Here is a 13,431-nt window from a genome sequence, read left to right on the forward strand (position 1 = left end):
AACTGAACAGAGGAAGGAGATGGACAAAAGCAGACTGGAAGGAGTAGGCAGAGTTGACAGAAGTAAAGGAAGAGGAAACAGTAGAGAATGGTGGTTTAAATAGCGTTGGAGGGGAGGAATATTTTTCTGTTGAGTATAGAGCAAAGGAAGGGTAAGTGCTGTTTTAGGTAAATCCAGGGGTAGAACTGAAATTGGATTTCAATATGACCACATTGATGGGACTTTCTCTTGCTTTTCCTAAGATCATAGCATCCTCTTTTAATTATTCACCATGATTTGGCTCCAACTTCTATATTTTCCTTTTTCATACTTACCCACATATCCTTCTAGCTACAAAAGTAGGGTCACGAACTTTTAGGGATCCTGATTGAAACCGGTGTAATACATACACAGTCATGGTAAAATAGGATTTGTTTGTTTGTTTGACACAGGAACGCCAGCCACTACATCTGCGTCTACAACAGGTTTCAGTTTAGGATTCAGTAAACCTGCCGCATCTGCCACACCATTTGCTCTCCCTATTACTTCTACCTCAGCTAGTGGTCTTACTCTTTCGTCTGCTCTGACGTCAACTCCAGCAGGTGAGGCAGAATGGAAAAGTCACGTTTTGTGGTTGAATTTTGTTTTTTTTTTTTTTTTTTGGCTAGCGAATATAGGTATCCACCTTATTCAAGATAACTTCAGTTTTGGAAAGTTTTTATTTTAATCACTCAGCAATTAGGATCCTACAAAGATCATCATTGGCTTTAAAGCAGCAGGAGCCATCCTGGAAGTTGATCTCTGTTTACAGAGCAAAGCAGGGACAGGGTGAGAGGTAAAATGTAAAACTATTAATATACACTTTGTTTTCAAGGAGCATATTGGTGATAAGAAAGGATAAAGAATTTGCATCAGCCTAGCCTGCCTTAGGATTCATTCCATTTTGAAGGCGAGTTTGGCATCCTGGATTGAAAACTCTTTATTATTCTCTGGAATCCGTTACCTTACACCATTCTAGTGTTACCTAGAACTCTTATTTGTGTCTCTAGCGTTTGCCTTACGGTCTTATTTCTCTTTATTCTTAAGTATATGTAATTTTATCTTTAGCAAGTAGTTTTTTAGGAAAAACTAGAGTGAATTTTATCATGGACTTGAGGGCTGTCTGTTTTGGAGGTGGTGGGGAATGTTTTGTATTTTCTCCAGTGTTCTTAGAAATGATGTTTCCTTTTGAAGCCTTACCGTTTTACTTTCTGTAGCATCTACAGGATTTACCCTAAATAATTTGGGCGGAACAACAGCTACAACTACTACCCCATCAACAAGCCTTTCCTTAGGGGGAGCCTTAGCTGGTTTGGGAGGTTCACTTTTCCAGAGTTCAAATACAGCCACATCAGGTAATTCATGGTATTCATTTTCCAAAATAGTAAATATTTATATTTAAATTTACTTTATCTGGAACAGACCACTTTGTCTCTTAACCTGAATGTTTTTGTTTAGTATGAAAACTGAATTATAAAATAATGGTTTTCATGCATAATTGGACATCTTAGCCATATTGTAGATAAAAGTTTTCTGCTTCTCAGTATTGACTGACTATATAAAGAAACAAAGAAGGGCCTGCTTAAGGAGCCTATAAACTATTCTAGAGAAATATATCAATAAATGGCAGTTGTAGAGTCTTGGATCATTTGGTATCTAAGTTTGTTGCAAGTCAACTTGACCCTTCAAGCCCTGGTTTTAAGAATGGCTTTCCATTTCAGGCATCAGGAAAGGGTATTAGTGTGCTTTGAAGAAAAGGTTTTAGAACACAAGTATTAAATTTATTCTAGTCAAGCAAAATACTAAAGTATCAATTCAATTGGCAGAGAATACTTCATATTTTCCATCTTGGATTGATTTTTCATTTCTTTCTTATTTTGAAATTAGCTTCATGTTAAGGATTCTGTCGATGTTTTGAGTATTAAAATATACTATAAATATATTTATATATAAATATAAGTGAATGAATAATAGAGGAAACATGATACTATATATAATGTAATAAAATACCATGTAGGAGTGAGAAGAGCTTTCCTCTGATTTGAAAACATTGTATAATTATCTCACATAGCAATATAATATCAAGAATTTCTCTTTAACAATTTATGAGTTAGGAAAAACATATGTTTTGGCATTGAAACATGTTAAAATCATAGCATTCCCAGTAATACATAGGTTCATGTATAATGGCTATTTAATATCAGAAGTTTTTCTCAACACCTTCTAGGTGTCTAATACTTGGTCGTGTGGGAGAGATGAAGGAGTATGACCTAGTGTTTTCTATTAAACAGCTCTTTCATGTCCTCCGTTCAGGTACTAAATTTAGTGAAGAAACTCTGGGTCAGTGGAAGGGGAAAAAAGGAGTTGGTGAAGATAATCTGTAAAAATTTGTAGCATTCAGGTTTGCATTATCTTTCAGATACTTGTCTTTGTCACTGTAGTCTCACCTTGTAGGTATTCAAAATATCTCCTAATAACTGAATCACTGAATGACTGTAACATACATTCTTTGTAGGATAAGTATTTAAACATCTCTCCTAAAGAGTCCTATGAGAGCAAAACACAAAAATAACAGAAAGGGGAGGTGGAGGATTGTTTTTGTGTCTTGCTAATGAATTTGTAGGCCTGCTACAATTTTTCTTAGGCTCTAGACACACGTCAGTGCTTGATTTATGGTTGTGCTAACTAAACATACCCCTGGTTTGTTTTTTTTTTATTGTACATTTATTTAGCTGTATTTTTTTTTCACACATTGTCAGTATTTAAATCCACTCTTCATATATCCCCTGCTTTTATTCAGTACATCTACTGTTTCCTCTGTTTAAAGTAAATAGCATCTGTCCAAAAAGAACCACAGTTATGTGAGCTTGGTAATGCATGGACTTAGATGATTTACCAATGCGTGGTCTTTAAAATTTTGCTACTTGATTTACAAGCATACCTTCATGACTTAAGATTACCTGTAGTTTAGCCCCTTCAGTTCCTTTTGTCAGTGAGGTAGGATTTAAATAAATGAAGTCCATTTCTTTCATTAAATTTTTTTTGAAAAAGCTTGGGAGTATGAAATTTGATGTTTGAACTGTAAGGCTTCTAACTCTCAGTTCCTTAAATTTCATGAATAATGAAACTATTTGCTTTATAAGATTCATAAGATTTGCTGAAATCTTATAAATGATTACCGGATTATTTTATTTATATAATTTATTTATTTGTTACCAGCTTTCCTGAGGTATAATTGAGAAGTAAAATTGTAAGATATTTAAAGTGTAGAGCATAGTGATTTCATATATACGTGCACATTGTAAATGCCCATCAAGTTAATTAACACATCCAATACTTGATAATTTAAAAGTATCCAATTACAAAGCATGACTAGAGGACAAGAAGTATTCACCTGGAAATATATAAACTAAAACTGCTTTTTCAGGAGGATTTAAAAAAAACAAGTAGTATGTTCACATTTATTGAATTAACAGATAAACTCTGGCCTTTTTAGTAAAGACAAATTAATAGACCCATAAACACAGAGAACTGATGGTTGCCCGAAAGGGTAGGGAGGACAGGCAAAATGGCTGACGGGGCGTTGGTACAACCTTCCAGTTATGGAATCAGTCACAGGGATGGATATCATCCGTGGTATTGTAATAAGGTTGTATGGTGACAGATAGGGTAGTGACACTTGTGGTGAACACAGCATGTATAGAGTTTTCAAGTCACTGTTGTACACTAATGTGACATTGTGTGTCTACACTTTAAAAAATTACCTAAAACGTAAAGAAGTTAAAATTCTATTATCCAGACTACATACACCATTAAATCCCAGCTTTAGACTTATTCCATGTTATTTGCTTAAACCAATTATGAAGAAAAATGGGATCCAGCTTGAAAGCATTTGAGAATTTTGTCCATTGAGGGAAAATCATTGTAAAGACTTTGTAAATTATATTTGGTTTATTTGTAGGACTTGGACAGAATGCTTTAGGCTTGACTTTGGGAACCACAGCAGCTACTTCAACTGCAGGCAATGAAGGTCTTGGTGGTATAGATTTTAGTACCTCATCAGATAAAAAGAGTAAGTAATGTTCTGTTCTAACAGTAACTTAAATTTCTGTCAGTAAGATTTTTAGTTACATGTTCAGTAGTAAAGTTTTTACTTTTAAATTTACTTTATATCTCACAAATTTTTTGTGTATTATGTGTTTAAGATTTTATTTTCATAGAAAACTGAGTTTTGTTTATGCATACGGTTATGTAGCTATCAGTGTGTGTATTAATATACGTTCTTAAGTTGGGATCATGAACACATGTATGGTATATAAGTTGATACTTGAACAACATGCTTTGAACTGGTTAGGTCCACTTATATGTGAATTATTTCCAGTAAAAGTGGAGTACTGTAAATGTGTTTTCCTTATGATTTTCTTAATATTTTCTTTTCTCTATCTTACTTTATTGTAAGAATGCAGTATGTAGTACATATCACATACAAAGTGTGTGTGAATAGACTTTATATTGTCAGTAAACATTCTGGTCAGCAGGAAGCTGTTAGTAAAGATTTTGGGGAGTCAAATTATGTGTAGATTTTCAACTGCCTGGGTGTTTAGGACCCTTAATCCCTGCATTGTTCAAAGGTCAACTGGATTGCTTTGTAACCTGTTCTTTCTCATATGTTATAACACCAATATTTGTCAGTTCAGTAATTCTTTAGGAGTGTTTTATTGCTGCTTAAATCAGCTTTATGAATCGATACATCATTAATCAGCCGTCCTTCCATTATTAGTGTTTGTATTCAGTTCGATATTCTAGGAAGTATCAACGTATTGAGCATCTTTATGGGGAGAGGCAATGTGATATTGTAGCTTAAGGGGATAGACTTGAGCTGAAATCTGGCTTCAGATCCCCTCCACTGTTGATAAGCTCTGTGACTGTTCAAGTTATTTATCCCTCTGTGTTTAATTTCTTTATCTGTAAAGTGGGGGAAAAGAACAGTAACTACTTGACATTGTTGGTCCAAGGATTACAGTTTATAAGACTTCAGTAGAGCCAGGCACATAATAAATGCTCTCTATGTGTTTTTCTTATAAATTTTCATTCATATTTTTGATTATTTTTTAAAGCCAAATACCTAGAAACTGAATCACTGGCTTAAAGAGAGGAAGAGTTTTGGAGACTATGGTAAATATTGTAAAATTACTTTCTAGAAAGAGTTTACCAATTTATTGCCCACCAGCCAGTATGAAAATGCCCTTCTCACTGTGCTCTTGCAATGCTGAATATTCTTTTTATAAAATTACCAATCCAGATTCATTTTGAAAGATGTTTTAGTTTTGTTGATTCCCTGTGCATGATTTTTGTTTTGTCTTGCAATGTCTCTTCTGCCTCTGATGAAACCATGTTTCACGTATTGCATTGAATCCTCTGAAGAACTTAGAATGAGTAAGAGATGAAGGTGTCCATATATCTGTGTAAGAATTTGTTATTTGGATGTGGTTTTTATTATGTAGGCGATTCTAGGGTGAAGTACTGTTTTAAAAGCTGGCTATCCTAAAATCCTTTTAAACTTAGAAAATTTAGGATAACTTTGAATGAAAATTGATTTTTATTTTATTTTACTTTTTTTTTTTAAATTTTATTTGACAGAGAAGAAGAGACAGCTAGAGAGGGAATACAAGTGGGGAGTTGGAGAGGGAAAAGCAGGCTTCCTGCTGAGCCAGGAGTCTGATGCCGGGCTTAATCCCAGGACCGTGGATCATGACCTGAGCTGAAGGCAGATGTTAACAACTGAGCCACTCAGGTGCCCCAAAAATTGATTTTTAAACATAGGGGTCTGTCTCTTGTTTTTACTTAGTTTTCTTTGTAGCCTCATCAAAATTAAAAGGAATTATCTTAGATGTTTTAGCATCTTATTTTTTTAATTAGGTGAAGCAGTCTGGTACCCTTGAATTACTTTGATTTTAATTATGAAACTGGTTCTCTCTTTATTGTAATTGCTTTTAAGCTCCACATGAAAGACTTGATTGAGGCAAAGTAGTAAGAGAAATATAAGGAGTTAATCTCCCATCACGCCCCCCCCCCGCCTCGCTCCACTCCACCTTCCCCCATTGTTTTCTTCTTGCGTTGTGCCTCAGAGTTGAACCAAAGGGGTATGTAGAATAAGTGCACATGACCTGATATAGCACATCCAGTTCCTTTTAACCTGCTATATGTGTCCACGGGTTCTTTATTAATCTAAAGGATTTCTCTGTTTCCCTAGCAGCTGCATCAGTTAGCCTGGACCTGCTGTATTGGGTTTGATAAAATGAAGAGGGGTAGGAAGCAGTGGTCTAATAGTGGGGGCAGCATGGAGTAAGATCTAGAGACAAGGATGCTCTTTATTCTTTTGAAGAAGTGCTGGAAAACCGGCGAGCTGCAGCATGGGAAGATCAGATTCCAGATGTCATAAAGGGAAGGGCCGTGTATGTCATCTTAAAGAGTTTTGTAATTACACGGAGGACATTTGAGACCCACTAGGGGTTTGATGTGAATAATAGGACATGAGATACGTGTTTGAAGAAGAGCATTCTGGCAGCCATGTGGAAGATAATGTGCAGGAGGGCAGGAACAGAGGTGGAGTGCTGAGAGTGAGCTTTGACAGCAGTCCACAGGTATTACAGATGCCAAGCTAGATGGACTAGTCAGGGCCCACGGTCAGCCAAAAACAGGCCTAAGTTTTATATACGCAGGTTTGTGTGTATAGAGACTTCTGTAAATATAATAAAAATGGAATATCAAAGAGAGAGCAAAATAGGACGCTAATGAATAAAAAAGTTGAAGTCTGGGAAAAAAATTAAATCCCTCCTTTATCTTACTGTGTCTCATCTAGTCAAAGGCTTGCATCTGTAGAACATGGATATCAATTTCAGAAATGTTAAACTATGAAAGAGAAATATCAAAATACAAAGTAAGGAAAAATAAATTGTAGTTAGATTAAAAAGGTAAACAAAAGAAACCCTATGGACAAAGGCAAAAGGTAAAGGACAGGTTGGAAGTAAAATACATGCTGTTTCGATGCTTTTTTTCTTCACATTTTAACATCTGAAATTGAGATGTATCTTGAAATCAAGGTCTCGTTTTAGAAATAGACACATAAAGTATATGTATGAGATAATTAATATGCTTAATGTTGAAATAGCTCTGAGAAGTCAGTGAGAAACATACCTCAGATATACCTCAAATAGCCTGAATAGACCATTCACTCAAGGAGAAATAGACTTGTCTAATTAATATTTGAAATGTTTTACTTAGTACTGTCAGAAATATGAATTTAGATGATAATGAAGTGGCATTTCTCACGTATGTACTGGCAGTGATTGTTTCAGAAAAATGTCCATTGTTGTTGAGGGTGTGACGGAAAAATTACTTATTCGTAGTAGGTGGGAAGATAAATTGGAACAGTTGTTTTAAAGGATCAGTTGATAATACGTAGGTTTTCCTTGATGTAATCTTTGACCTATAAATTCCTCTTTTTGTGGAATACAAATAAAGTCATGCACAAGTATTTGGAGATAAAGGCATTGACTGTAGCAGCATTGTTTATATAGTAAATGCGTATATGTTAAGAAGAGGGTTGGGCATAAAGGTTCTGATACAGCTATGTCATCAGTATTCTGTGGTCATTTAAAATCATGTTAAGTGACATGAAAAAGACTTCATTACAACATCCTGAGAAAATATGTGCACATAACTTATGGTCATCCCGATCACGTTTAAAAATGTGTGTGTAAGTGCCAAAACGGGTTGAAAGAGGAACCATTAAGGTTCTCTGATGGGATGAAGTTTTGTGTGTTCCTGTATTTTCTTCATTAAGTAGGTCTTATTTTGCAGTGTGACATAAATTCTGGCAAAGCAGAAAGTGAGTCACTGCATTTTGCTACGGAGCATTTTTTACTTTTCTACTTTTAGACATACACTAATAATGATAACCACTAAATAGGTGTTCATGAGAAAGTTGTTGATATATCTGCACACTTTCAAAACATCATCTTAAAAAATTGCTGCTTTTGTAAAATATTTAGAGACATCCATGTAGTCTGACATATTTTAGTATTCTAAACGGATAGAAACTAAGAAAGCATCAAGTAGAACTTGCAGGAGGTCAACTGTGCTAAGCAAGAATATTTTTCATAGAAGATAGTTGAAAGAGGAAGAATCTTGCCCTTGAAAGAAAGAGATACAAATCAGCTACGTAACTATCTGTTTATGTGTATACAAACATGTCCCCATAGTATGTTGTTTGGAGTTTGTGAGAAGTGACCTCACATGATGTCTACGAGGCTGTCCGAAAAATGCTTAGAAGTTTCTGTTTATACCTACGTTTGTGTTAAATTAAAACTTGAATTTGGAATACATTGTTAAATGACCTGTTTTTACATAAAGCTTCTTGAATTTTCTAGGTGATAAAACAGGAACAAGACCAGAGTAAGTTTACAATTTAACTTTTAAAGTATTTTATTTGAAGAATTTTATTTGTTAATTTATAGGCAGGTGGTCTCATCGGAAGTAAAAGAAACTATATAGACATTTAGAAGAAAAATTCTTTGAATCAGTTTTTGTCTAAAGTAAAATAATAAACATATGCTCTGGAAAGATTTTGGAAGGTCAGATCTTTAATTTTTAATCATTAGGAAAGTTTATAACCAATTCTTTCTGGAATACTTTATGCTCAGTTTTAGGTATTATACCTTTTCTATATAAACTACTATACCAGTCCCATTTATTTTCTGATGATGAAGAGGGAGAAAAGCCTCTATCTATATACATCAGATAGGTTTGAAGATCACTATTTTTACTAGCACTTATATTTTCTCACCTAATTTGTATTACATTAGATAAAACATTTGTAAATAAATGATCAAGTTCATGCCTCCAAAATATCTCATGTATACTTTAGCCCTATTACATAAATGAGAAAGCTGTAGGAGACTGAGGTTTGCTTCGGGTTCTATCAAGGAATTAGTAGCAGATCTGTGACTGAATTTTGACTCATAATTCCATTACAGCATGCCACATTTCACCTATTCCTATTCTCTTTAAATATTTTTGATTCCCTTTGTCTATCCCTAGGTTTTATTTTGTTGAAGAATAAATTGAAATTCTAAAAATCAAGTAAAATATAATGAGAATCTCATTATGAGAAGTTTGTAGACTTTCTTTAATGAATGCTTTAATATTTTTGAACGAAATAAAAGGTCAGTCATAGAGCTTTTGAGCCAGGGGAACTTAGTTCAATATTTAATCTCTTGTATTTTCTAATTTTTTTCTGAAACATTTGTTCAGATGCATTTATGTGTACTTATGATAGGTGCCAGTCCTTTTAGATGAGAAATCTCCCTGTCAGATGAATTGTTAAAGCTATTTTAAAGGTTAGGAAACAACATTTTTTTATAAAGAGATTTGAAATCAACCATAAGAGCTATAAATGGGGAATATTTGTTTTATCTCCTCCCCTTTAACACTTCCATAGTGGAACTCAGCTGTCAGCTTTTTAGAACCTCAATGGCTTTAATCTATCTGTGGCATTTTTCTCAGGGATAGTAAAGCACTGAAGGATGAAAATCTCCCTCCTGTCATCTGCCAGGATGTTGAAAACCTCCAGTAAGTGTGTCAAATGTAATTAGATATATCATGTTGAAGAATGTTAGAATACTTTAAGGCAATATCTCTTCTTCCTCTTAAACATTTTAACTTGGGTGTTGGTAAAAATTTTAATATTTTTATAAACAAAGCAGAATAATGGGAATTAAAATTCTTTTATTGTCAATCTGAAAAAAGCATGTGAACTGTGGATGAATTTTTAATATTTCCTTTTTAAAAAACACTAGGAGTCTGATCAGCCTGTAGTAAATATGCTTTTTTCCTATAGGAAACCAAAGGAGTATTTTTTTGGAATTCAGTTTTATGTATCTTTTCAGGAAATTTGTGAAGGAACAGAAACAGGTACAAGAAGAAATTAGTAGAATGTCTTCAAAAGCCATGCTTAAAGTACAAGAGGATATTAAAGCTCTGAAGCAGCTTCTGTCACTGGCTGCCAGTGGATTACAGAGGAACACCCTCAATATTGACAAGCTGAAAATAGAAACTGCTCAGGTAAACTAAAGTAATTTTATTGTAGGGTTTTGTTTCGTTTTATTTAAGTCTTATATGTTATAAGACTTGATACAGATGTACTGTAAGAAAACTGTATAGCATGTGTGGTTTTTAAAAAAAGATTTTATTTATTTGAGAGAGAGAGAAAGAGAGCATGAGAGGGGGGAGGGTCAAAGGGAGAAGCTGACCCCTTGCTGAGCAGGGAGTGAGTTGCAGGACTCAGTCTTGGGTTTCAGGATCATGACCTGAGCCGAAGGCAGTCACTTGACCAACTGAGCCACCCAGGAGCCCTAGCTTGAGTACTTTTTTTTTTTAAGATTTTATTTATTTATCAGAGAGAGCAGGAGAGAGAGCGAGCACAGGCAGACAGAATGGCAGGCAGAGACAGAGGGAGAAGCAGGCTCCCTGCCGAGCAAGGATCCCGATGTGGGACTCGATCCCAGGACGCCAGGATCATGACCTGAGCTGAAGGCAGCTGCTTAACCAACTGAGCCACCCAGGCATCCCTAGCTTGAGTACTTTTAAGTTGCTATGATAATAGTAGTCACTAGTTTGTATTGAGTTCTTATTATTTATGAGGCAGTATTTTAAGCAATTTATATTAGTCCAGTTTAGTTTTCATGACAGCTCTGTGAGTTAGGCCGTCTTATATTTGTTATATAAATAAGAATATGGACAGAGAGGTTGTTAATAAATGGAAGAGGTTGTCAATAAGTGGAAGAGCTGATATTCTTAACTAGTTTGTTTCCTAAGAGTGCTTGCTGGCTAAATTGCTATATCATGCAAGCAAGGCAGAAAAATATGTTTTTAAAAATCTGTCATCCATTAAATAAAAACTATATTAAGCTTTTTAAGTATTAAAAATTCTGATGACTTGCCAGTCTTATGTCTTAGTTAAAAATGTTAATGAGGCTTGTGTTTTTTGCCATTCATATGTACTTGTTTTTTCTTTCTATGGCATAATATATGTAAAATATGTAATACATTGTTCTTCTCTAAATTGTTGGGGAAGAGTGATGGTAGATGATTTGTTTTATATTTCACAATTATAAAATATACTTCTTTGGATCATGGCAGTCTAGAAATCTTTCCCTAAAGTTTTCTCTCATCTGTTAAAGAACTTAATGTGAAACACCTTTTTAAAGATTTATTTATGTTTTAGAGTACATTCCCTCGCCAGTGGGAGGGGCAGAGGGAGAGGGGCAGAGAATGTCCAGAGACTCCATACTCAGCCGGGAACCCAATGCGGGGTTCGATCTCATGACACTGCACCGTCCGGATGCCCCTGTGATACGCCTTTTTAAAATATGGGCTTAGGGTCGCCTGGGTGGCTAAGTGGGTTAAAGCCTCTGCCTTCGGCCGAGGTCATGATCCCAGGGTCCTGGGATCAAGCCCTGCATTGGGCTCTCTGCCCAGCAGGGAGCCTGCTTCCCTTCCTCTCTCTCTGCCTGCCTCTCTGCCTACTTGTGATGTCTGTCTGTCAAATAAATAAATAAAATCTTTAAAAAAAAAACAAACAAAAAACATGGGCTTATCAAGAGTGCTATGCGCTTCATAAATAAAGTGATACTACGTTAAGTAAAAATTCAAAAGATGCTTATATGTCCTTTTTTATTGAAATATCATTGACATATAAAACTATATTAGTTTCAGGTGTGCAATGTAATGATTCAATATTTGTGTATATTGCAAAATGACCCAACAAATCTGGTTAATATCTACTACTATACTTAGGCAGAAAAACTGTTCCTGTTGATATGAGAACTTTCAGGATCTACTTTCCTAGCAACTTGTGAATATACAATACAGTATTATTAACTATAGTCATCATGCTGTACATTAAATGCCTAGGACTTACTTACTTCATTTAAAATGAGAAGTTTGTATGTTCTTATGTGTCTTCAAGTCAACTATTAGAGAATACTTTGTGATATTTTTAATAAAAAGGTGTTATTAAGTAGCTACTCTAAACTATGAAATTTAAGAGGAATTCAAAGCCTTTATTTTCTGCTTTTAGATTTCCTGATTGCCTACAAACTTCAGTTAAATATGATTAATGTTTTCTCCCATGTTTCTTTTCTACTTATTCCTTCTGTATACATCATCAGATATGTTTGCATCGTCTTTCTAGGAGGAAGGAAATGTCACTTATGCTTTTAGACAGTGGAGAATGTTTAGATTCTGGTTAAACATTACTTAAAATTATAAATTTCATGTGAAATGTATTAAATTATATGGGAAGGGACATTAGCACAGTAATAGAGGAGGTAAACTCAAGAAAAAGAGAAATGAATGGTATAATGGGATCCACTGTAACTCTAGCACTAGATGAGTTCATTCATAAATATTTGTTGAATACCTTTTATTTATTTATTTATTTATTTATTTATTTATATTATTATTTTTAAAATATTTTACTTATGTATTTGATAGAGAGATCACAAGTAGGCAGAGAGGCAGGCAGAGAGAGAGGAAGAAGCGGGCTCCCTGCCGAGCAGAGAGCCCGATGCGGGGCTCAATCCCAGGACCCTAAGATCATAACCTGAGCCGAAGGCAGAGGCTTTAACCCACTGAGCCACCCAGGCGCCCCAGAATTGAATACATTTTATGTACCAGACTTGTTAATAGACTTTCAGAGATAAAAACCCAACCCCAAAGATACTAAAAGACTAGTTGTGTAAATGAAATAATAAAAGATTGGGTGGAGTATAATGGTGGCAAAAAAAAAGAAGAGGATGAGTCAAGGAATGTTTTCATAAGAAAAAAAAGTCATCTAAATCAATTTTAGAAAATTTTTACAGGTCACGTCAAATAAATTTGATCTAAGATTCTTACTTCTAATTCAGGAATTACTGCTCTACCCTCAGTCTAGTGAATTATCAATTGAGAAAATATTCTTACTCTCTTAGTGAGGTAGTTATCAGTATTCCTTAACCCTAAAAGTTTTTCTTCAAAGAAAACCTTTTTGGGAAATAACAGGCAATTCTGAGGAACAGTGTTGTGATCGCAAAGACCAGAACCTTATGGAAGCAAAGTCTCTTAAATTCTTAATTTTTTGGTAACATAACTCAAGAGTTTAATTAAGAGTTTAAGTATTTAAAATTTCTTCTTTTTGGGTAGGGCAGGTGTCAGTGGTTTGTTGAGGTTACACGTAGTCAGTTAACATTTTTAAGGATCTGTTACAAAGCACTTCAGCAGAAGTGTTCAGGATCAAAAGACTTAAAATATGCTAGGGAGAGTGAGCGAAATCAGTTGGGTAACATGTTCCAGAGACACGGTATGATAGAG

At 34.8% G+C, this 13,431-nt stretch overlaps 1 protein-coding gene across 1 annotated transcript in view; it reads left to right on the forward strand.

Annotated features, from left to right (window-relative positions):
• The first annotated feature begins 19 nt into the window (after positions 1-19).
• Positions 20-13,431, forward strand: part of NUP58 (nucleoporin 58) — a 32,141-nt gene continuing 18,729 nt past the window's right edge. Inside the window, exons 1-7 of the mRNA XM_059378232.1 lie at positions 20-90; positions 394-581; positions 1,236-1,373; positions 3,980-4,090; positions 8,451-8,475; positions 9,586-9,651; positions 9,969-10,143. Coding sequence (XP_059234215.1) covers positions 20-90; positions 394-581; positions 1,236-1,373; positions 3,980-4,090; positions 8,451-8,475; positions 9,586-9,651; positions 9,969-10,143 — 774 coding nt within the window. The remainder of the gene's footprint in view (positions 91-393; positions 582-1,235; positions 1,374-3,979; positions 4,091-8,450; positions 8,476-9,585; positions 9,652-9,968; positions 10,144-13,431) is intronic.

This window comes from Mustela nigripes, chromosome 15 (assembly GCF_022355385.1).
Source record: "Mustela nigripes isolate SB6536 chromosome 15, MUSNIG.SB6536, whole genome shotgun sequence".
NCBI classification, from domain to species: domain Eukaryota; kingdom Metazoa; phylum Chordata; class Mammalia; order Carnivora; family Mustelidae; genus Mustela; species Mustela nigripes.